At 46.0% G+C, this 25,043-nt stretch overlaps 1 protein-coding gene across 1 annotated transcript in view; it reads left to right on the top strand.

Annotated features, from left to right (window-relative positions):
- The window catches only part of KLHL3 (kelch like family member 3), a 112,990-nt gene that overhangs the window by 38,481 nt on the left and 49,466 nt on the right, over positions 1–25,043 (top strand). Inside the window, exons 5-6 of the mRNA XM_029941963.1 lie at positions 8,085–8,247; positions 20,935–21,044. Coding sequence (XP_029797823.1) covers positions 8,085–8,247; positions 20,935–21,044 — 273 coding nt within the window. The remainder of the gene's footprint in view (positions 1–8,084; positions 8,248–20,934; positions 21,045–25,043) is intronic.

Genomic DNA, 25,043 nt, shown 5'->3' with positions numbered 1-25,043 from the left:
TTCAGCATGGATGTTTGAGTGCCTCTTATATGCCAGGCACTTTGTTGGGCTCCGTGGTTGTGGTGGTAACAGTGGTGATTCCACTGACTGCTGTCACACAGTTTGTGGTCTGGGGGTGGAAACAGATGCTCATCAAATCAGCACACAAGTAATGTCTGTGGCCAGATTTTGATAAGTGCTTTGCAGAAGGGAATGTGGTATACAATGAGAGGGTATCAAGGAGACGCAGTTTGGATGGGCGAGGGGATCTGGGAAGGGCTCTTTTAGGAAGTAAGATTTAAGCTGAGGCCTGCAAATGAGTGGGGGCTAGCTTGGTATGCTGAAGAGTGCTTGTGAAGGTAAAGGGTACTCACGGTGTGGGCAAGCTGAGGGTCTGACGCACGCTGCGTTGGGGCCTCCGGAGCCTGCCTGTCAGTAGAGCCTGCCTTTGTCTCTGGTCTCTGGACAGACTCTCAGATTGTACTGTGATCTAGTCTTATACCCTTCCCATTTTAAACTGAGGTATATTTTATACCCAGCAAAACACACAGCGTTTGTAGTTTGTTTCTGGTCTTTTTCATCCAGAAGGAAGTGGACAAGGGAGTGCTCACATCTTAGGTCTAGCAACAGAACCAAAACAGCTGAATGACTTCTGGGCAGTAACAGTGAGCTCAGAGTAATGTTTGGTATAAAATGAGTATAGCACATGTGTTGGAAAAAACATGTGAAATGGTTGATAGCAAACCACCATCACACTTATATCCATTTGCTTACTTTGAAAAGTGATGTAAGTACTGAGATTTACAAAATGCAAGAAAGTATATCTTTTGCAACTCTAATGAGCAACGCTAGATGTCAACTGAAAAATTTATAGGAGGTAAATTATTTTTTTTAAAGTCATGCATTAGGGTGTATCAGTAACTATTAATCATATAGTGTAGTAGAGTAATGACCCTCCCCCAAAATGTCCACATCCTGATTCCGGGAGCCTCTGAATAGGTTAGATTCTGACTGTCACAGAGGAGTTAACTGTGCAGATGGAATTAATGTTGTTGATCAGTGGATGAGCAATGGGCCGATTACCTTGGATTATCCAGGTGGGTTCAGTGTAGTCACAGGGGCTCTTGGAAGTGGAAGACAGTGGTAGAATGAAGAGAATCAGAGAGACGTGACCCGACACAAACTCAACTTGATGTTTCCATCTCTAAAGACTGGGGGCCATGAACCAAGGAATGCGGGTAGCCTCTAGAAGCAGGAAAAGCAAGGGAACATATTCGCCTGTAGAGCCTTCAGAAGGAATGCAGCCTCTATTTTAATCCAGAGAGACACATTTGGGATTTCTCATTTCCAGAAGTGTAAGAAAATAAATTTGTGTTGTTTTAAGACACTAAGACAAAACTAAACACCCCCCTACCCTGAAACACACACACACACACACACACACACACACACACACCCCAACAACAGCAACAACCCCAACAAATACCACACTCTAGGTGAGGTTGTAGGTTGTATGAATGGAACCAGCTTTTCCTTCCCTTTGTAACCATGTATTTGTTGAATAACTTTTTTCTCCCCATCAAGTCCAAAGTATTTACAGACTTGGGTAAGTAGAAGGTGTTCCACTCTGGGTCCTTATCATCTGGCTAGGTATTTATCTTTGTAGCTTTGGTCTAACCCAGTGGTAGCGTGTAAACACACCATTTTCTTAGGGCAGGTAGCAGCAGATAGACTCATTGGAGTCCTCCGTAGAAAGTGGCTTCCCTGCTGCTTCTTGTAAAACTACCTTATAGGGGCAGGCAGGGGACCACAGTGAAGATGAGCAGGTGCAGAGAAAGAAGGAGAGGTATAGATGAGACAGGAGTCGAGTCTGGAGGGAGGCCTGGGTCCGAGCCTTAGCTCCACCACTGAGCAGGAGTGAGTGCTCTTGTTCTCGCTCTGTCCCCCAGCATGTGTCTGTTTTCCCATCTGTAAAGTGAGGGCATGGGACTCAGTGATCCCTGGCCAGAGAAGACACTTACTCTCTCAACCTCTGATTTGTGTTCCCTCCCTTCTCCTAGAGCCTCTCTGACACGGTCACTGGTACCCTGGCTTTGGGATCAGTTTTCATAATTAGTAGCCATTCTACTGAGTTGTCAGACTGTCTGCCTTCAAATCCTGGCTCCACCATTTTCTAGATGTGAGACGCTAAGCAGCTTGCTTAATCTTTTTGTGCCTCAGTGTTTTCATCGGTAGTATGGCCATAATAGCAGTTTAATCTCATAGGGTTGGTGAGAGGATTAAATGAATTAATATAGATAAAGCCTTAGAACCTTGCTACCCTGTGCCAGGCAGACACTTGGGGCGCTGTGAGTGCCATGAGCACAGAGACCCTCTCGCTAAGGAGCACATGGTCTGAGGGTGGGATACATGGCTGGGCAAATAGGTACTCTGCATTATGGTAGGGCCAGGGTGGAGGTACCCAGGAATCACTGCCTTGATGAGGATGGTCATGGGGGCAGCATCACTGAGGACATGCTGTGGGGGCCCCATCTTAAAGGAGTACTGGGCAGTCAGTCCTTCCTCCTCTGCCTGCATGCCTGTGTCCCCATTGGTGCATGAGCCGCTAGAGGGGCCTGCTGTGTTCGTGTGTGTGTGTGGGGAGGGGACCAGGCCATGTGCGGGGGCTCCAGTGGAAAACACAGTGTGGAAACTTCAGGGAGCTGTGCATTGCTTGGAATTTGTGAAATATACTATTTGTTTACATTTTTCCTCCTCACCTTACAATGTGGTTTGATTGGGGTGACCCAGGAGAAAACAAAACAAAACAAGTTGAGAAGAGAAAGTTTGGATCAAAATGTGGCTGCTTCTTCATGCTGTGAAGTATCCGCTGAGGCAGTTGCTCACAAGCTGTGAAGATAGCCTTTGTCGAGGGTTTGGGGCACTGAGGAGGTGAGTATGGAGGCCCTGGGGCTCTCCTGAAAGCCTGAGAAACAGGGGTCAGAGACTGGGGCTTGGTTACCCAGCTCCCAGAGCTCCACCCTTAATCCCTTCCCCACCACACAAACCCTAGAGACTGAATTGCCTTCCTCTGGTGGCGGTAGGAGCCATCATAGCTGACACTTAGTGCTCCTTATTGAAAGCCAAGCATGTGGCCGTCACTTCATATGCATTATTTCACTTAATTTCATCACCACCAAATGTGAGTATTCTAGTATGATCCCTCTTTCACGGTCGAAGAAGCTAATGTTCCAAGCATTTGAACAGGCGGTAATGTTAAGATCTGAACCCAGCTCTCTGCATCTCACTGTGCTCTGTTGACGTGGGGGACTTGAGTTTGTTAAGAATGATCAGAATTTTGACTTCAGCTCCTGATGATTAATAATAATAAAAACCATTTTAATTGAGCACTGCCTATGCACAGGCTGTCCGTTGACTGCTTTAAATGTATTCTCTCATTGGATTCTCACAGCAAGCATCAGAGGCAGTACCGTTATCATTTTTATTTTACCGTTGAGGCAGCAGGGCACAGACAGGTTCAGTAATCTGCCTTTAGTCACATGGCTAGTAAGTGGAGAAGTCAAAATTCTGAGTGACACTTTTGATCACAGTGCCACTTTGCTGCCTCTCCTGCTCATCTATATACCACTTTCCCTCTCCCTCCCATCTTCCCTCCCTCCTCCTCTCTCTGAATCTTATTCTCTTCCCTCCCCCATATTTTTTTTTTTTGCTCAACACATTTTTGTTTAACAATGCTTGTAAGTTTATTTTTGAGAGAGAGTGTGAGTGGGGGAGGGCCCGAGAGGGGGCAGGCACAGAGGATCCAAAGTGGGCTCAGTCTCACAGTGCAGAGCCTGATGCAGGGCTCAAACTCATGACCCATGAGACCCTGACCTGAGCCAAAGTTGGACACTTAACTAACTGAACCACCCAGAGGCCCCAACCACATTTCTGTGCCAGACCTCTTTGTGTGGTGTGGGCAGAGACAGACCCACTGCGTGTCTGGGGCCTAGGCCTGTCACCTGGTGCCTCTGGTTATTGCTCCCCCTCCGTGAGTGGCCCTGCCTCCCTGAAATTCCAGGAGTAGGTGCTTTCTGAGGCAGGGCATTTCCTTTTGTTTTTGTTAGAGGAAACAAACTCAGTGACGGGATATCCTCTGCTGTGTTTTCATGTTATCCAAGGGAGAGAGAAAACAAAACGGGGCCTGCTCGTGAAAAACGGAGGGGAGACCATTTGCTAGCTAGAGGGAAACCTGTAAACTCTCGGCTGAAGGTCGTCCTATGGCCCGTTTTCCCAGAACCTTTAACACCAGGATGGCAAGAAGCGAGCTGAACGCTTTTTGACCTGGAGTCATCTTACATCCCTGTGGTGGTTCCAGCCAACGGCTCCTACAGGCACCTCCTTCCTCGGGCCAAGCAGGGCTGCCCTAGTGAATCCACCGAGCCGAGAACCCGGGCTTGGCCTCTTGTTCACAGCCTGTTGCTGCTGCCCCTCGAGGGAGGCGAGAGTTGCGTTGCACAGGAGATAAGAGAAGAGGAAATCCTCAGAAAGCCCTTGTTGATGTGGGAGAGGGAAGTGAGGACAGCCACCTTTCTGAATGTTTTGCTCTCTTTTCTTTCACAGCCTTTGGAGATTTTTTGTCTGTTCCCGTCATGTGCAGCCCCCAAGATCCCCGTGGATGGGGGCCCAGTTTATCCCTGAGACTCAGAGTTTGAGCAGTGACTTATCTTGTAGCCTCCAAACCTTGCCCTCAGCATTCTGACTTCCTTTACTTTTCTTCACGCCTTCCTGTATGAAGCAAGTAGTGGACGAAAAGGCCCTTTGATTCATAGCTAATCACAGTGTAAGATCAAAGAGGGGGAAGGAGCAACTGGAGAAACCACACTCCCCCGTTCCCTTTGCGAAGTCATCTTGGGAATGCTTTTGGGCAGGAGTGGACCTAAACAGGATGGGGGTGGGGGCGGTAGAGAGAGGGGGGAAGCCTGACAGTTTTTGTCTGCTGAGTGTGTTTTGTGAACAGTAGGGAAAAGCTATGTGGGTAGCAGGGAGGTGTTAGAAACTGAAAGTATAACCTAAGGAATATGTTCGGGAAGGATTTATTATTTAATTTCTTTGACCAGTTGTCATGAGCTTGAGAATTTAAGCACCACACTGTGCCACCGTCTTTGTGGTGAAAAAGAGGGCAAAGGGGAAGGGGTGTGTGTGTCCCTGGCATGCCATCATCTTGGCTTGGCTGGGAATGCAGTCTAGGGGCAGATGGGACTCTCAGAAACTCTTCCCTGTGGGGCTTAAAAGCCTGCTTTCCCTTTCTTGCCTCTTCTTAGCCTGACCCTTTTGGGGCCTGCCCCACCACTGAGGACACTGTGTGCTGGGCAATGTTTGATTATTCCTCTCCAGCAAGGGTTCTTGGGGTAACTGATTAGAAGTTCTTGGCCGCTACTGTGATCAACTGTCCCCGCTTGCTCAGGGCTGAGGGGTCTCCTGGGACTTAGGACTTTCAGTGCTAAAATGGGCAGAGTCTCAGCAAACCAGAATGACCTGTCGACCTATGGCCCTAACTGTCAATTGTAGCTAGTGCTGGGTCACTAGGGTATCAGAGGTCGTTTGGGGATTTGAAACACAGCTTTCCTTTCCTGCTGTGTATTCAGCAAGAATGGTTAATGGTTCTCTACTTCTAGCAGGCAGCGACTAATCTGATCCTAGAATCTGTTTGGCTAGGCTCAGCAAGCTCACAGGTTAATTGAGGTTCCCAGTTTATGGCTGCTTAGTGGGGCCACCCAATAGGTGGCTGCCTAGTGAGGACTGAGTTCAGGTGGTCACATTTGGAGCTACCTTATGGTCTAAAACTCCCAAGAGTGAGTGAATTTATCTTTATCCTTATCTGGAATGAACCATCGGCTCAGAAAACACTAAGGACTTGGTGTTAATTTACCGTTGGGGAAATAGGATAGTGGAAGAAAGAAGGGAGAAGAGCATGCTTTCTAGAATGTTCTGGAACTCAGCTGTGTGAGGGAAGAAGTTAAGCTCATAGGAAAGAAGAGATTGCCTTGCGGAGAGTAGGCAGTCAGCTCAGTAGTAGGAACACTGGTAGTGGAGGGTGAGGTTGGTGGTTTCTGCCTATGGGTAGGGGTGAGGAAAGGCTGCCTCAGTTTTAGCACTGAAAGTCCTGTGTCCTGGGAAACCCCTTGTCCCTAAGCAAACTTAGCTGTTTACCCTAGTGGCAGGGCAAGGCCCAAGAATGGGCAGGGAGGCTTGGTTTTTGGCCTTATTGCCTGGAATGCTCAGATGTGTTTTGGGAGAAGGTCAGGGTCTAGAATTTAAAATCGAGAAAAAAAAAAAAAGACTTTTGTAGTGTCCTAATCAGGAAAACAAACGCATCTGCAGCCCATGTCTTCCTGGGCCAGCCCTTGTGGATGAGAACAGCTGGACACTGGCCTGGACAGTCTCTCTAAGAGCCAGGGGAGCAGCTGAGAGCAAAGGCCTGGGACACATGGGGGTTGTTCAGGGGTGAAATGGATGTTGGGGGCCCTGAGATAAACAGCCTCAATGAAACTATAATGCTCTTATGATTTTTCTTTTTTTCAAATTTCTTTTTGGAAAGTCACCCTCAGACTGTCTACCTTTTCCCAAGGATGGGGGTGGCAGGGAGCAGAGCTGGGGTCTAACAGGACTGTGCCATCTCTTCTGGATATCTGATCCACAGGGCAGGCTTTGGCAGCTGTGGGAAAGTCCTAGGGAAACTAGACTGGGGTTGACGGGCTGCACACCTCTCTGGCTCAAGCCAGTCTTCCCTGGCTTTTAGGAAAAACACATGCACACACACCTGAGCAGGAACTATTTCTGTCTTCCAGGATACTATGTAAATACTCATGTGTTCAGTGACCTTTTAAAAGGAAACACCTCTCTCCTGTCTCTGAGAATGTATCTACAGATGGTCTTTACCATTTATCTGTTGGATGGGAGAGTACACTGTAACTGCCTGAATCTCAAGGGATTTGAGGGTCACTATTTTGTTCCAGTAGACTGTAAGCTCCATAAGAGCAGAGATATGGTTTACTGTGCTTACCATGAAACCCCAGAGCCTAGACCTGTACCTGGCATACAGATGCTTAAGTAATGAACCCACTAGTGAACAATTTAGTCAGTGCCTTTCTGAGTGAAAATGATATGCTAACAGCATAGAGAAGTGCTTTCTCAAACTTGGCTGTATGTTAACACGCTTGGGGAGCTTTAGAAACATCTCACTGTCCAGGACACATCTCATACCCATTAAGTTAAAATCATAGTGGGTGTGTCCTAGGCACTAGTATTTTTAAAATTCTCCAGGTTTTTCAGTATGTGGCCAAGTAGGAGAACCAATCTATCTTGGTTTTCTTGGGCTGCCCTAACAGAATACCACACAATGAGTGGCTTAAACAACAGAAATTTACTTTCTCCTGGTTTTAGAAATTACAAGTCCAGGGTCAGAGTTCCAGCTGATTCAGTTGCTGATGAGACTCTTCCTGGCTTCTCAAAAGGTTGCTTTCTCCCGGTGTCCTCATACTGTAGAGAGAGCGAGAGCTCTGGTGTCTCTCTGTCTTCTTGTAAGGGTCTCACCATTATGGCTTCATTTAACCTTTATCACCTCTTCATAGGCCCCTGTCTCCAAATACAGGCCTGTTGAGGTTAGGCTTTCAACATTACAAATTTGGGGGAGGAGGGCATGGACATTCAGTCTGTAAGGGTCTTGTTACTCTAAGTATGGTTCTGGACCAGCAGCTGCATGCACAACCTGGATGTATCACCTGGATGTTGGTTAGAAATGCAGATTCTCGGGCCCCACCCTGGACCATTGAATTGGAGCTTTAATAAGATCCTCAGAGATTTCATATATTTTTCCTGATTGGGAGGCACTGCTGTGGAATGTAGGGATAGAGAATGTGCTGGTGCCGAGGATCCACCAAGCGGAGAGCAGTGGGAAGTGGGGCTGGGGCTGCCCTGAAGGCAATTTGGACTTAGCTGGACAGGCAGGGGAGAGCCATGCAAGACCTCCCGAGCATGGGAGTGGTATGATTGGAAAGGTGCTTTAGTGAGACGAGGCCCCGCCTGAGGGGTCTGGGGTCTCAGAATGTCACCTTCTCCTCCAGGTGCTGCTCCCAGCAGCCAGCTTGCTGCAGCTCATGGACGTTCGGCAGAACTGCTGTGACTTCCTGCAGTCTCAGTTGCATCCCACCAATTGCTTGGGCATCCGTGCGTTTGCCGACGTACACACCTGCACTGACCTTCTGCAGCAGGCCAACGCCTACGCAGGTAACGGGGAGCCGGGGCGCGGCACCTCTCCGAGCTTGCGGGTTTAATAACATGGTCTGTGATAGGCTCCTCAGAGACAGTGAGAAGAGCGCTCTGCTGTGAAGCAGTTGTCATGTAGTCCTAGGGAGACAACACAGGTGGAAGGATACGTAACAATGAGAGTTTTGCCAATCGCCAAGTGGAATAGGAATAATTGCCAGAGAGGAGGAAGGAGATCTGAGACTTTGTGGAGGGAGGAGTCACTTGAGCTAGGTCCTGAAATCAATCATTTTTATTGTTGTTTAAGAAAATAGCTAGCTAGCTTTCTCTCTCTCTCTTCATTTTGAGAGAAAGAGAGCATGAGCAGGGGAGGGCAGAATCAGAGGGAGAGGAGAATCTCAAGCAGGCTTTGTACTATCAGCAGGGAGACCGATGTGGGACTCAAACTCACAAACGGTCAGATCACAACCTGAGCCGAAGTCAAGCATCTGACGCTTAACCAGCGGAGGCACTTAGGAGCCCTAAAAATGCCTTTCTTGATCAAAGTGTTCTATGGAGATGGTTTTAGAAGTCAGATACTACTGCAGAGCTGATCATGATAACTCAGAGTCCCACACTCTGCCTTCCCACACAAGGTACACTCTCTATGTACGCTCACCCTTCAGTTCTGACAGAATTAAAAGGCAGGTTCTGATTCTGCTACAAGCTGCTACATCTACTTGTTACCTCCATTTATCCAAATAAAATGTGTCACTATTTAGAATTTATTAATTTGAGATATTATCTGTTGACTTTTCACAGAAGTACAGGACAGAACTTTCGTAGACTTTCCCTCATGTATACATGCTCTTTCCTGCTCTATTCTTCCAGTACCATTTCTACAACCGAGTTAAGTTACCAATTATAATTAGCTATTTTTAATGAGAAAGGCAGTTAATAATTGCTTTTTTCAGGCCTTATTTTTTTATTAAAACATTTTTTTTATGTTTATTTTTGAGAGAGAGAGAGGGAGAGTCTGAGCAGGGAGGGGCAGAGAGAGAGGGAGACACAGAATCCAAAGCAGGTCCCAGGCTATGAACTGTCAACATAGAGCCTGATGTGGGACTCAAATCCACAACCCAGAAGATCATGACCTGAACCGAAGTCAGACACTCAACTGAATGAGCCACCCAGGCTCCTGGGTCCTGAATTTTATTCACCTTGTAATCTCACAGATGTTAGAAAACATCTAAAAAGCATTGGTTAATATGGAATTAAGAGTAGTGAAGTCAGTACTGGGCACAGACTGTGAGATTACATTGCACTACTTTTTGGGGAGTATACTTGTTCACCCAATGCTTGAATGCCTATGCTGGACATTTTTTAGGTGCCAGAGAAGTAATAGAAAACTAAACAAATCTCTGCTCTCATGAAAAAAAATTCCTACCACTAATCCTTGTAAGACAGATTCTTGTAAGAATTGAACATCAGATAATGTGCTGATTTCATTCCATTTCTCTGCTACAGCTTGTCATCCTCTTATTTTAATGGGGTTTTGGGAGGGAGCAGAGATGGACATGAATGTACAGTCTACCATGTTTAGCTGGCAAGAAATTTTCATTGATATTTATTTTGACTTGAGGACAAAGAAAGATCATGACTAGCCCAACCAATGGGTCTAGTCATTTTAATCAATAAATTCCCTCATGACTCCCTCTTTCTCTTGCAGTAAAGTGTCTCATTCTTCCCTGTGCCCAAACAAATACCGTCTGTTTTTGTGTCTCCTCTTCATCCCATGTCTGGAAATGCGCCAATGGCCTGTTGGCTGCCCACCTGCCAGCTCCCTGTGCTGTGTTAGTCGTTCAGTCCACAAGACCATGAGCATGTGCTCTATTTCTTGGAATCCTTATGTTCTTTTATCAACCCCCAGATCCTAGGAGCCTTCATAGACTCTCATTTCATCCTGAGGTAGTTTTCAGGCACAAATGGGGCCAGTTGTTAAGATGATGATTTTTGTGAAGGACATTGCCCAGTGGTCCCAGTTCTGAATCTGCTGACTCTTCCTGACTCTGAACCTTGACTCTTCTGTTTCTCTGCTCCCCCTCCAGTGCCCTCCTTTTCCTTCCTATCCTTCACTTTCTTTCTTCTTTTTTCTCAAGGTGCCCTTTCTCTGCCTAGAGAGGGCTTCCTAGCCCAGCCTTTGAAGAGGCCACTTTCTGGATGGACCTCGAGGGTGTCATGCTAAGCGAAATAAGTCAGGCAGAGAAGGACAGATACCATATGTTTGCGCTCATAGGTCTAACAGGAGAAACTTAACAGAGGACCATAGGGAGGGGAAGGGGGAAAGAGAATTGGGGAGAGAGAGGGACACAAATCATGAGAGACTATTGAATACCAAAAACGAACTGAGGGCTGAAGTGGGAGGGGGAGGGGGAAAGTGGGGATGGTCATGGGGGGCACATGTGGGGAGAAGCACTGCGTGTTATATGGAAACCAATTTGACAATAAACTATTATAAAAAAATTTAAAAAATCATATTTGTTTTCAAAAAAAGAAAGAAAAAGAAGCAATCACTTTCTGAGGGATGTGCTCAGGCTTTGCTTCACCCAGAGCCAATCAGCTTGTGAACATGTGCTGGTATAGGACAAAGGGAGAATGCTCCTTCCACACAGTATGTGCATACATGTTTTGTAGTGGGCCGATGCAGTTTTCTGAAGTTTGGGTTGTGTACTGAACCCCCAACTTTGACAAGTTTCCTTGGTTCTTCTGGCCTGGCTTTCCCCCACATTCACAAATTGTGTCTTCTCCCAGTGGTCCTTTCACTGCTGGAAACAGACACTTGAGGGAGAATGGGGAGGATGCCGTTGGAACACAGTGTTGTCTTGATACTCCTTAGTCCTGATGCTGTCATGGTGATTGGGTTCTGTCAGCATTGCAGGTGTTTGTGCACACAGGTGTGCTTGTAGATGTCCTGTTGAATTATTTTTAGTTGGCATTTATTGAGCTGCCACTCTGGGTCATGCCCTACACTAAGTATTTTATGCACATCCTTTCATCTAATACATGCAACAGCTAAGGAAGCTAAGGCACAGAGAAGCAAAGAAATTAGTTGGTGTCACACAGCTGATAGAGACAGAGGCAGGGTTCAAACCCACATTAGCATTGACTCCAAAGCCAGTTTTTATAACTACTACATTCTTTGGCTTCCAGGCTCCATTTGGACATAGGCAGGCCTGTGGATTGGTAACTGATGAGTGTTAGTACCTGAAGTAGATGTTTTTCATTGGAAGTGTGAGCCTGGAAGACTGTGTCACGGAGTCACCAAATCCCAACAACCAGACCATGTAGACAGCTGTCCAGCTTCTCTGCTAGACTCAGGGTTTTTAGTCATCTTTGGGTGGAGAAGTGAGATGTGGACATCTCCTCTTCCCTGTTGGGAGGCTGCCCCCTCATTGCTCATGGGAGTCCTCCTGCTTTCACTGTCACTAGTAGCATAACTTCAGGCTGAGAGTCTCCTCCCTGTGGAGTCTAGTGTGGAGCCTGTGACCATCTCCTGCCCATAATTTCTCTGTAGTACTCAGCCATGCACAGCAGGGAAGCCATGGTACTGCAGAGGTTGATCAGACCTTGATGGAAAGATTTTACAAGAAGAAATGTGAAGGTAAGACTGTGAAGTATTTAGAGAAGGGTGTGTGAAATGATGATCAACACTTAATCCCTCATACCTACCCACTGATGTGAGTCTGCTTTGTTTCTTTGTTCTTGTACCCGCTGATTTTACATGGAACCTGGCATTCTCTGCTGTTGGTGCCTCTTGAGACAGAGCTAATGTCTTGTCCCTGTCCCACCATAAGTGTGGAAATGTGGGCACCAACTAGGGTCACATATAAGGGACAGGCAGTATCAGCCCTTGTGGTCACAGACTTCCGTACCCCATGCCTTTCATTAGGAGGTGTTTTCAATCAAGAAACTACAAGGAGACCTTCCAGTTCAGAACCAGGGATCAGACCAGCCAGCGCTTGGAGCTAAGTGATCCTAGGGTTTTTTCCTTCTCTGTGATGGTGGCAGTACATCCTGCTCTGTTTCCAGATGGCTTGGGGGACGGGAGGACAGGGAGGAGAGCCTCCTGCGGAAGTAGGCTCCACCACGGGGCTGTGCTTCAGAGGCTCCCCGCCCATCTCGTGATCTGCAGTAACAGGGCCTCTCATCTGGGTCCTGGTAGAGAGATGAGGCTCCTCAGGTCAGCACCATGGCCAGTTAGGGAGAGAGGACCACTTCCAGAGCTTCTGACTTTGGTTTCTCTTCATCCAGGTACACAGGTGGGTGTGTCCTGCTTCCCACGCCTTCTCCAGTCTCTGGCTAGCTGGCCTTTGCCTGCACTTGTTCATGACCTCCAGCCTTACCTCTGACTTACATTCTTTCTTCTTCTCCAACACGAACTTTCTTTTGCCTTTGTTAACTGCTCTTGTGACCACTATCTTAATAGAAAACCCCTCCTGATTGTTAAAGGAAAAGCAGACAGGCCAAAAGAGCAGGCAGAACACCACAGTCCTACCTGGAGAGGACCATGGCCAGCCCCTGGGTCTTCATCTAGAGCTGTCCCCATCTTTTCCATTGTCTATGTATGTTTTCCAGCCAAAAAAAAAAATCTTCATAGTATATTCCAAACACCCTTTTATGTTTGCAGGTACGTTGCTATACCATTATTATTGAAATGAATTTATTCAGTAAAATTCAACTTATATTCATTTAAAAAAATTCAAAGAGTACACAGTGACAAGATGGAAAGTCCGTCTTCTCTCATGCCCTGTCCTGGAAGGGCACTGGGAATTATCTGGGGTCGCCCTATGGAATATATTGCTTTTTAACATACCTAAATAGATGCATTCTGTACTCACTGCACTTTTTCTTGACTTTATACAAAATTTTGGAGTTCTTTCCAGACCCTTGCACATTATATGGATGAACGTCCTTGTTCCTTTTCTCAGCTGCATCATATGGATGAATGTCCTCAACTGATAGAGGTTAAAGTTACCTGTTTTTGCTTTCATATACAATACTTGAGTGTGGGTTCTTATACCTGCTGTTTTGGAGTACAGTTGCTAGTGTGTAAGTAATAGGTTGTCCCTCTGGAGTCTATCTCAGTAGCATAAAGTAGCTCAGAGAGAGTGTGCCTTAAAAAAAAAAAAGGAGAGATAGTGCCCAATTGTCCTCCCCCAAATGTCAGTATTTTTAAGGTGAGCTCTTGCCTCTAAGTCACCAAGAGGCAGATACAGTATAGCTCTGAAGAGGCGGGGGCATCCCCTCTGTGTCACCAGCTGCCTGTTTGGAATGACCCTGTCTCTTTCTGCTCTTGCAGTCTCCCCTGCTTCCTCGGGGTCCAGTTTCCCCCTCCAGGTTATATCCCCAGATTTTTGCTGCGATGTTTTATTTTGGGGTAGGGGAGGGTCATCCCCTAGTTTAGAAGCCAACTGCTTCAACCCTTGCCCCCAGCTGATGGGTAGCCACCAGCTGAGAAAGGGACCCTGGGGTTTTGTGTGGCCTGTTTCTTATCCCTCATTATTGTTTCCAGGGCTGCTTAATCTTTAACCTCGTCTGCCACAGCCCTGGTTTATGGGGACTCTGTTGCTTGATAATTGGGCAGCCATGTCCTGGGCCATCAGCAGAGCTGGTTGGGAGGGATGTTAATGGGACTCCATTAATGAAATGGCAATTAAAATTCCTTGGACATGTTGTTTACATCAGTCTGCCAAAGCTAAGCTGTAGTCCTTCAGCCATGGGATGGAAAAGCCATTGGATTTCACGTGTTCATGGAGAGAAATAGCCTTCTTTTGACTGAGTCACTTGAGATCATGGAACAAAGTGACTAAATTAAGGGCAACCAAAAAAAAAAAACATTGACAAATCGCTTAAAAAACATGAACCTCTGACTCAGTGAGGGCTGCCTTCAACCTGGCATCGTGAAATGATGACAATGATGGTAATGGTGTTTGTAGGAGGTTTTACCGTTGCTGAACATTTGCTAGGTGGCAGACTTGGTGCTACATGTTTCCCAGGCATGTCTTCATTTTGGCCACATGGCTATGAGAGTTAGTTACAATTTTTCCAATTTATGCATGAAGAAGTTGACACTCTAGAAAAGCTGGTAACTTGACCAAGATCACATCATAATTGGCAATGCCAGGATTCATAGGGAGGCTGTGCTCTGAGCCCCTTAGTTATTTTACATCCACCCAGGCCAGTCCAGCCTTGCCGTCCATTACACGTCTCTCACTCCGCCTCCCTGATTTTCTGTTCTAACCTGAAAGGGGCAAGTGAACCAGTAGGGTATGATGCAGGTAGTTTTTGTTGTTAGATGTCTCCTTTTGGAGAACGAGTTTCTTCTAGGAAACTTCCCTTATCCTTCTATGCTCTGGATGACAGGGAACTCTGGTGTTGAGTCAGTAACACTGATAAATGGGAATTTTTGGTGTAGCTGCTTGGTGTGTGTGTGTGCACACGTGCACACGTGTGTGCATGCACATGCTTGTTCTAAAGGGGGAGAGATAACACATGAATCTAGAATTAAGTCACCGGGGAAAGGAGGGGAGAAGTAGTGATATTTAGAGTCTGAGGGCTGGTGGTCATGACCTTTGTGGGAAATGGTCAGGGTAGATATCTTACTTTTTCCATTGTTTAAGGAATTTTTATTAAAGCAAGAATTTGATAATCCAAGTTACATTTCCTTGCTCAGTTATCAATTCTGTTATTTAAAGCATAAGTGACTTTCTGAGCTATTCCACAGTAAAGAATTACAAAATTAAAGAAAGGAATGCTTTAAATTTTTGTGCTTAGCTGAAACTGTGGGCCCTGAAAGCCAAATCCTGATTCAGGAAAGCTTACTTCTGCCCTCCAAAAATAGGGCAGTAGGGGAGAGAGAGACTTAAAGCAGTTCTTTTTTGTTGTTTTACCCTACTAAAATGTTTTGATCCTGTTTGTCTGTTCACCTGTGTCAGCCGGCTTTTCCCGGGGGGGTGGGGGGGTGGGGTGGGAGTATGACCCAGTGGTTCGGGTCAGAACTACTCGGGCCTGTTCCCTGGGGCTGCTGGCCCTGGAACAATGGGGTTCATTTCATCTCTGCAGGTCAGAGAAGTCACAGATGGATTTTCAGTTCCATTTGTTCTGGCTTGTAGTTTAGATGAACCTGATTAAAGGTTTATTTCATCCCATCAGGAGGTTGGAATGGGTTTGGAATTAACTCGGGAGCTTGCCCAAGCCCTAAGCAGTCAGTCCTGAAGAATGGGCAGGGATGCACAATAGATGCCCATGTGCTAGACACTGAGAAGTCAGCCTCAAATAAGGCAGACTCAAACAAGGTAGACCCTGCCTTCACGGGGTACACAGTCTCTGTTCGAAAGAACCACAGATGATACAACGGGTCAATTAGGGCTCTGATAATTTTTATTTTCCATTTTGGGGGCTTTGGAAACACGGAAGAATATCACTTCGTTTAGCCTGCTGGGCAGGCAGATTTAGGGGGAAGAATCTCAATTCAGAGGTTAGGTCTGAGATTTGAATCCAGGACTGATGGCAGGATGTTGAGAACACACCTCTTCTAAGGTTGTTTTGAAAGAAGGAACTTTAGATTCTTCTCTTTGTCGATCTTCAGTAGTGACCCTGAGAGGGATTCTTAGGGTGCTCTGACATCCATACTGAATTTTACCGCAGCAGCCTGCTTAGGACAAATTGCTGTGATCATGGGGACAAAGGTTGTTTGCGGTTGTAATCACTCAGCCTCCGTTTCAAAACCTGGCTCGACCACTTACTGCTGTGTGAGCGTAAGCGCACGACTAAGTAACTTTTGGAGCTTCCATCTCTTCATTTGTAAAATGGGGATATTGACACTTGAGCGGGGCTGTGACGGAGAAGTGCCACAGTATATGTAAAATGCCTAGCACAGTGTTAGCTCCTATTAGGAGATGCCCTCAACTTTCTCCTGCTTCCTTGAAAAGATGGAGCTGTGCTTAGTCTTTTCTCATGCCTTCAGCTTTGGGAAGATAGGTGTCTATTGCTCTGTGGGAAAGGACTTGAAATTCTCTGGTGTCCCTTCCCTTTTCCATAATTTCTCATCTAAATGGACAGGAACAGACATACTGTGTTTGATTAGTCAAAAGTTGCAGCTTACACAGTGTTCGTTACTTATAGTAAAGGCTGGTTAATTCGGACTCTTAACCGAAAGAACTGACTTTTCCCCCCGCCCTCTGTTTCCAGTCCTCTTTAGGGAAACAGAAGCAGAACGACGAGAAGAGTTAGAGTTGATTATTGGAGAATTCCCCTTCAGGGGGCTGTCCCATGCTCCCTGCACATCCCACCTCTCCCCCAAGTTCTAGCCTGCCTGCCTTTCCTCTGCATCTCCTCGAACCTGGCACAGTTTGTCGTACTTGGTACTTGTTCATTAAACCTATATTAGATGAGGGAAGGTACAGCCTAGGCTCTAGTGAGCCTGAGCTGTTACTGAGGCCGACACATGCTCTGAATTTTCCTGTTTGCATGCTGTTCTTTGTACTAGGAGTGCCTCTCCCAGTCAGGCCCTGTGGACTTTGGGTTGGAGTTACTGGCGCCTTGTCTTACCCCTCTTAGAAGCCAGTAGGCTCCTTGCAGACATCAGCTCCTCTTTCTTTATTTTCGAAGAAACCCTGCATCTGGCACGTTCATACATTAACAGCCACTGAGCACTTGAAAGGGTCTCAGTCACTGTGAGTTACCTCTATTTGCTTATTTAATTCCCATATACCTTTAAGAGATAGGTAGTGTTATTAGCCCCATTGAATAGTTGAGAAAACTGCAGCCTTACAGAAATTGAATAACCTATCACTAAAAAGTTTGTTGATCTTGAGGGAATGAAAGTGGGTCTCTAATGCCTTTGGGGGTTCACAGACAGGACCTGCAGTCCGAAGGGAGGTCTCTGATATGGTAGAAAAGCTTCTCTGTTGGAGAGCAGAGCTGCCCTCAGAACTGGACTTTGTAAAGTAGGAATGTGGGCTGATATAATATTCATACTTCATTTCTAAACAGTTTCTTAGCCTTCTCGAAATGGATGGTTAAGAATTATTAACCATATTAATAACCATATCATCGTCTCCTAGGGTCAAAACAACCTTGAGACCTAAGTCAACTATTAGTCCCATTTTATGGATGATGAAGCAAAAGCCTAGAAAGAAGTGATAATAAGAGGTGGAGTTAAGACTTAAACCTAGGCCTTGTCACTCTTAGCCAAGATTCTTGACTCTGTTCTCCTTCAATACAGCAAGGCAAAGCAAACAAAGAATCATAAGCATACAAGTGTTAAAGGTAGAAGATTCTCACAGGAGGTACCTTCTGGGAGAAGAGGTGTTTCTTTCTGGAAAGCAGCTGGGGAGAGGGCTGATTTGAATACAAGGTCTGCTGGGAAGTTGTGTCTCCCAGGAAGTCAAGTTGGACAGAGCATCCTGTTCTTGCTGTTCTGTTTTATTGACTCCCCAGGCTTTGGGGACTTAACCCACTGCGTCCTCAGACAGAAGGGGAAGGGAAGTGTTCCTCTTTACTTCCTTTCTCTGTGTTTTCCTGCTCATGCCCTGCAAGTCTCCTGGGTCCCAGGGTGCCAGCCCTGGGTGTGGAGCTGCTAATCTCTCCCTACCAGCTGCCCCCTCCCCGCCAGCTGCCCCCTCCCTGCCAGCTGCTGCTTCCAATGGGAAGATTTCTGGAGGGGTTTCAGTGGGAGATTTCCGATGGGCCAAGTGGCAGCCCACTTCAGAAAGAAGGGACCTGGGGACACCTGGGTGGCTTAGTCCCTTAAGCGTCTGGCTTCAGCTCATCTCATGATCTCATGGTTCATGGGTTTGAGCCCCACATCGGGCTCTGTGCTGACAGGTAGCTCAGAGCCTGGAGCCTGTCTTCGGATTCTGTGTCTCCCTCTCTCTCTGACCCTTCCCTGCTCACGCTGTCTCTCTCTCTCTCTCTCAAAAATAAATAAAACATTAAAAAAAATTTAAAAAAAAATAAAAAAAGAAAGAAAGAAGGGACCTAGATTCAAATTCTCCAGTGCCCCAGAGGGTGACAGATGGGGAAATGTGAGGGCTGTTTCCTGCCTTGACTGGTCTTTGAGAATCTCTCAAAGCCACCTAGAATACACATTGCTGCGTTTCATCTTCTTCCTTTTCAAAATCCAGGCCCATCTACTTCCGGCACTATGAGCTATGAGGAAGTACTTTTCACACCCCAGATTTTAACTTCTTACCTCCTCCTGTTCTCTTTCTTCTTCTCCCTTCTCCAAATGTCAGGGTTTTGGTCAGCCAAAGAGGCAGGAAGGTTGTGTGTGGCATCGGGCCACAGGGGTGTGGGCGCTGGTTTACCCGAACTCTCCTGCTGAGCTCAGCCTTGGCAGGTACATAGTCTAGATGTCCTGAATTTTTTTTGGTGTGGTGACTACTTTTTCTCTCCACTATTTCTTGGTGTTGCCAACAGATGGAGGTCTCTGGTCCAAAGACTTCTTGGACCAGAAAGGTCATGCAGGGAGAATCCTGCTGGTTTCCGAGGCCTCAAGGCTGAGAACTAATTCCTATCATCCAAAGGAGACTGTTCACTTGCTTTTATTTAAAAATCTTTAGGAATGAATGCTTTAAAAATAGTGCCATGTAGTCCTCAATAATTAGGGAAGTCTTTTGAATGTCTAACCTAAAATATAAGCTTCAACTGAAGGCTGTTTCCTGCTGACATACGGAGAAGGAAGAGCAGCTTCTTCTCACTTTGTGGCATTTGCTTCCCTTCGTGAAGGATCTGCCTTGTAAGTTTATTTTGCCACGTCCAAGCATTCCTGCGCTTCGTGATGGACAGGCTTTGACTAGGCTGGTGGGGTAAAAGTGAGGACCACTTTTTGTCCAGTGAAAGATGGGCAAGATTGTTTGTAACTGGATCTCTGAGAGTAAAATATTAACATTTGGAGGCTCTGGATGAAGGGTATATGGGAATTCTTTGGGTCTGATATTATTTCAAGTTAAAGTTAAAAATGATTTTTTTTAAGAAGTGATTTAAATCTTCCTTGTTTGGCTTAAAATTTTTTTTAAGTTTGTTTTGAGAGAGAGAGTGCACAGGAGAGTGGCAGGGGGGTGGGGGGAAGAGAGAGACATGGGGGAGGGAGGGAGAGAAGAAGGGAGAGAGAGAGGAAAGCCCAAGACGGCTCTGAAAGTCAGCATGGAGCCCTATGCAGGGCTCAAACCCACAAACCGTGAGACCATGACCTGAAGTGAAATCAGGAGTCAGACGCTTAACCGACTGAGCCACCCAGGCACCCCTTCATTGTTTGCTTTTAAGAAGCTGATGAATGTAAGAGCAGAGCTTAGCATGCTCTGATTTTCCTTTTCATTATATGGCTGCAGCAGGGTTGATTCCCAGGGATGGAGGGATTCTGAATCTCACTAAAGGGGCTGGCCAGACCAAGCAGGGGTAGTTCTTCATGGGAACTGGGAGGTAGGGCCCTTTAGATTTATCTGAGAAGCTACAAGGCCAGCAGAGAAAGAGGAGGGGAGGCCTGGAGCCCCAAGGGCAGGGAGCACAGGTGCTCCTTGGGTCAGTGGGGCAGAACCATGAGAGGACTGGGAAAGGAGAGCAGCCTGGGGCAGTTGCCAAAGTTGCCAAGCTGCCAGAACTTGCTGCACCAGGAATTGTCAGCTCATGGGCCATTTTACCTTGGCAGAACTTGCAAAAGTGCTCTGACACTTCCTTTCCCATCATAGCATGGGAGAGAGGCAAGACCAGCTGTTGTGTCCCCATTCTACGGAGGGATACTGAGGCCTTAGGGAGGTGATGTCGTTGGCTCAGGAACACAGCTTGCAAATGCAAAGCCAGAATTGGAATCTAGGTTCCTTCCTTCTAAGTGCACACTCCTTTGCTGACATTTTACTGTCGCTGTAATAGCAGGATGATGGCCTGGGCAAATGTTAGGGTAGGAATTGTCCTTGGCATTTTCCCTGCGTGACCGTCTGGCCTGTGTGTTTTTGTCTCATTCTAACTGTTCCCAAATTCTCCTCCATCTTAATGGTCTCCACTGGCCCGCCTGTCACGGACTGTTCCTGCTGGTGGCGGGGGCAACATGCTGGGACAGATGCTTAGTCAGGCCTCCGTGTGAATCATAGACTCTCCAGTGTGCTGGACTTTGGACATGAAAGGATGATGCCTTCTGCCAGCCTTCAAATGTTGACTTCGTACCAGAGCCCCCAGAGACTTTCAGCCACACAGCAGTTCTGACCCTCTTTTGTTTGGCTGAGCTGTGGGGGGTACCGGCTGCAAATCTGCCGGCTTGCACCTTGAGGGCAAATGAGCACAATTAAGTAAACAGGTCCCACTGAGGCTTTTCTGCAATGCCATTATTAATCTCATGGAGCATGGAAGACAATATAACTTCACATCTCTCTGCCCCATTTTCATCTATGTTGATGTTCAGGATGGAGGATCACACAGAAGGATGCCTTTGCTGCCACATTAAGAGGCTAGTTTCCCTTTAGCCAGGATGTACTTCTTCCTCTGTGCCTCTCTGTCGGTCCTTTTTCCTCATGCCCATCCCCAGGACTCCACTCTGAATTTCACAGATTGTCATGGCCATGGTTCATGGGAGGGCAGGAAGAGTGTTGTAACTTTGTTTTCTGAACTTCTGCTTTTTTTTCTTTTTTCTTTCTTTCTTTCTTCTTCTTCTTCTTTTTTTTTTTTTTGGAACAGAGCAGCACTTTCCAGAGGTGATGCTGGGGGAAGAATTTCTTAGCCTCAGTCTGGACCAGGTGTGCAGCTTGATATCCAGCGACAAGCTGACCGTTTCTTCAGAGGAGAAGGTATGGCCTGGGCCCTTGGTGAAACAGGAGCCTCATGCATGAGGCAGTCTGGGGAGGGAGTTGTGGTTCAGTGAGATTTTTTTTTCTTTTTCATTGGAAAAAAACCGGAGCCTTTTATTTTTTTGTCCTTTTCAATAATTAGAAAAAGGCCTTCTGGCCCATGACTACTGCCTTTGGTGTCTGGACCCTTTGAGGAAGAAATAATGGTGATGATGATCGTGACAAATCTGCCTCCATTTACTTGATGTTTAGAGTTTCCCACACCCTCTAAGTGCCTTATTCTCTGTAGTTTGCTCAGCCTTCACCACAACTCTATGAAGCAGACATTGCTGTTACCCCCACATTACAGATGAGGAAGACTAATTTGGAGGAATCATTTAGCTGGTCCGAGTTCAGTCAGCTGGTCACTGCGGAGTTGGGAGTCTCCCTGTCACCTGGTCTTCACCACTGTCCCACCTGGCCTTTTGGGAGCAGCGTTGTGCATTTAAGCCAGAGAAGGGCCTTTGGGGAACATCTAATAGGGGATTGGATGATGGGGAAACTGAGGCCCAGAGAGGGAATGGGGTCTGCTGGGAGTCACACAGTCAACATCCATTGCAAAACTAGACCCCCGGCTCTCTTCATACCTAATTCCCTAGTTCACCGACCGTCCACCACTTCTTTTGTGCGGCAGGCTTGACTTCTGCCCACAGATTTAGCTGCCTGTGACTGTTGATCTGTTCTACCTTTAGGCCTTCCCTCTCACTGACCCTGTGCTTGGACTATTGTCCCCTTCCGTCTTCACCTGGGTGAATTCCAAACCAGTTCCCATTCCACTTCTATCAGGAAAAACTTCTTTCACAGGAGTTGTAGTTTACTATACTGAAAATAACGTAAACTTTGATGTTGGCCAGTAAGGTGCAAATCTCATCCCAAGTATTTACAAATTAGTTGGTGACATTGGGTGAGATACTTTGCTTTTCCATCTGTCTACTCATGTATAGAGTGAGAAAAGTAATAGGACGTATTTCACAGGGTGGTTGTGGGGATTAAACAGGATAAGGTGTGTAAAATGTCTGGTATCATATCTGGGACCTGGTCGGTGCTCATTCACTGTTAGCTGATACTGCTATGGAACATGCCTCTGGAATTATTCCTTTCTCTTCTGTGTTTCTGGATAACACTCACCTTGTTCTGCTTTTTATTGTAGTTAGTTCTGAGCCCATCTTACCTCCTTCACTCAGCTCTAAGTTTTCTGATGGCAGCAACCACATCTTATTCTCCTCTACATCCTAAGAGATGCTCGGTAAATGTTTCTTGGATTGTCTTTGTGCATTCATAGTGTCCAAGCCTGAAATCCTTTTTTGAGGAAAATATTTAAGGAAAAGTTCTTACAAAGGATTTTACATTGAAGATAAGTGTCCAAAGGGCATGTGTCCAGAGAATAGGTGGAATCATAAGCTCCTGCCCTGTTGTCCTGCAAAAGTTAGATCAAGAAGAAAAGCAGTTGTTTACTGATACCATGGGCTGCTCCAAAACTTCAGAGGGACTGTCCCTTAGGCTCAGTGAGGCTTCTGCTTCCATTAACTGATGTAAAATATCACCTTCAGGGTAGAGAATGCCTCTGGCCAGTCCATGGGCACCTTTTGCCCCAGCCTCAGCAGCAAAGACTTCTTGTCAAGCCTGTTTAATGTCTTCTCTGGACTTGTACTACTCAATTGGCACAATTTGATGGAATGAACTAGTTAGTTGATAGACTGTGTGGTTGTTGGTGCAGTTGGTCAGATTGGGGTCTGCTTGGGAGGGGGACCCTGCCACTTTAACTCCTGCTGGCCCATCCATCCTGCTCTGAGATCATAGTAAGCTTTCTTCAGGTCAGGGCTTATCTATGCTTGTTATGTGCCAGGGTGGTGGTGGAGGTGGGTTGTTGGTGGGGGAGAGGCTTTTTAGTGCCCTGGAAACCACTTGGGCTTTGGACTCAGGCACACCTGGTTCCATGTTCAACTTGATCCTTACTGGCCCTGTGATTTTCCAAAGTCACTGGTCTCTTTGACTTTAATTTCCTTACATGTAAAATGGGAATAGTAAGATTACCCCTCTTATAGAGTTATGAAGATCACAGGTAATGCATATAAAAAATCAACTGTATTGTTTGACAGGTACACAAACGGCGGCTATCAATGTAATTAGCATAGCCCTTTGGTTTGAGGCACCATCGACAATGGTATCAGTTTTGCCACTGATAACGGTAAAATAAGCCATGGAGTTAATTGTATCTTTCCAGAAGCAAAGAAGCATGACATTAAATCTACATACTTAAAGCGTTGTCTGTAGTGGCTCTCATTCCTTCATATGCTTACATACGAGTTGCTTGTTCTGTGTAATTAGAGTTTGGCGTTATAGGTATTTTTCACATTAATGAAGTTGTGTATTATATTTGATTCTCAGAAGTTAGGTATAGACTCAGAGTTATGTGATGCTTTCCATAAAGTAGATTGCTGATGATTCTGCTCCCTTTGGTACTTTAAAAATTTTTTTTAAATGTTTGTTTATTTATTTTGAGAGAGAGCGAGCGCTCATACATGAGCAGGGAAGGGGCAGAGATGGCACCATGAGCAAGCTCTGCACTGTCTGCCCCAACACAGGGGCTCGAACTCATGAATGGTGAGATCCTGAGCCAAAATCAAGAGACTGATGCTTAACTGACTGAGCCACCTAGGTGCTGCCATTTGATACCTTTTAGGCTGGCAGTTTATTTATTTTTTAGGTTTTATTTTTAAGTAATCTCTCCACCCAACATAGGCCTTGAACTCACGACCCCAATAACAGAAGTTGCACACGCCCCCCACTGAGCCAGCTAGGCACTCCCAAGGTTGACCAGCATAATTTGGAGGCTTATCATAGAGCAGTGGGGTTTGGCTTGCGTTTTCTCTCTGGCAAAACCCACAGTTTCATTTCACCTTAATTGATTACATATTGTTGGAAGTTAAATAGCTGGAAGCTTTTGACAATTAAATGTTTGTGGTTTGATTGTGAGCTCCTTAGGCTTTGAAAATTCCGTTACCTGTTCCAGGAGATTTGGTGATTTCTACTTCCTTTGTTAAATTTCATATAGGCAATGTCTTGCATATACAGTAAATTTTTCTTTCAATATCAAATTATAGTGAACTTATTGGAGTATATTTGAAGAATTATCAGGGATCTTAATTTAAGCTAAAATGCAACTGCATTTAGTGTTAACATTTGCAGAAACCTGAATTGCACCGGCAATCATATAAGCTGGATTCATCGGATTCCATGCTTGAACAGCAAGTCAGCTGTATTATGACTTAACTTCTTTGCCTACAGCCCACAGGATTCTTTCAGCATATATTAAAAAATGAAGCCGGATTTCAGATATCAAAATGCGAAAAAAACTATGCATCTTAAAATAGGGTAAATGTGGTGTTTTAATACTGATGATTATAAGTGACTGTGGCTAAGCCTGGGCAGTTTGCTTGTTGGGAATTTGAAAGTTCAGGTTCTGCAGTCAGACTGGCTGAGTTCCCATTTGGCCACCACAGCTTTGGGCAAGTTATCTGTCTCCCACCAGGATGTATGTACTGTACACAGTCAGGATTTTCTCTGTCTCGTGGTCACTGGCAGTGTAGTACCAGGTTCACAGTAGACATATAGACAAAAACATTTTGTTGGAGGGATGAGTATACTCTATAAGAAGGGGGGAAATGATAGTATGGTATCTTCTAGCGTTGTTCTGAGAATGAAATCAGATGCCACATGAAAAGTTCTTAGCCCACAGGAAGCGTTCATTCCTGTAAGACATGATTATTGCTGCTATTATTATTGCCACTATACTGTTACTACTGCTACTACCGCTGCTGTTGCTCATTGTGGACTCGGGCCTTTCTCAGAGGGAGGCTCTTCCCAGGGCCCATATTGGTGTGGTGGTTGTGTGGCCCGGGGCTTGGTGCAGAGCAGCGGCTAAGAGCGGGAGTAGCCTCTTGCTTCCCAGCATCCCCA

The sequence above is a fragment of the Suricata suricatta genome, chromosome 6 (assembly GCF_006229205.1).
Source record: "Suricata suricatta isolate VVHF042 chromosome 6, meerkat_22Aug2017_6uvM2_HiC, whole genome shotgun sequence".
NCBI classification, from domain to species: Eukaryota; Metazoa; Chordata; class Mammalia; order Carnivora; family Herpestidae; genus Suricata; species Suricata suricatta.
Note: the sequence above shows the minus strand (reverse complement) of the source record. Positions and strands in the feature narration are given on the sequence as shown.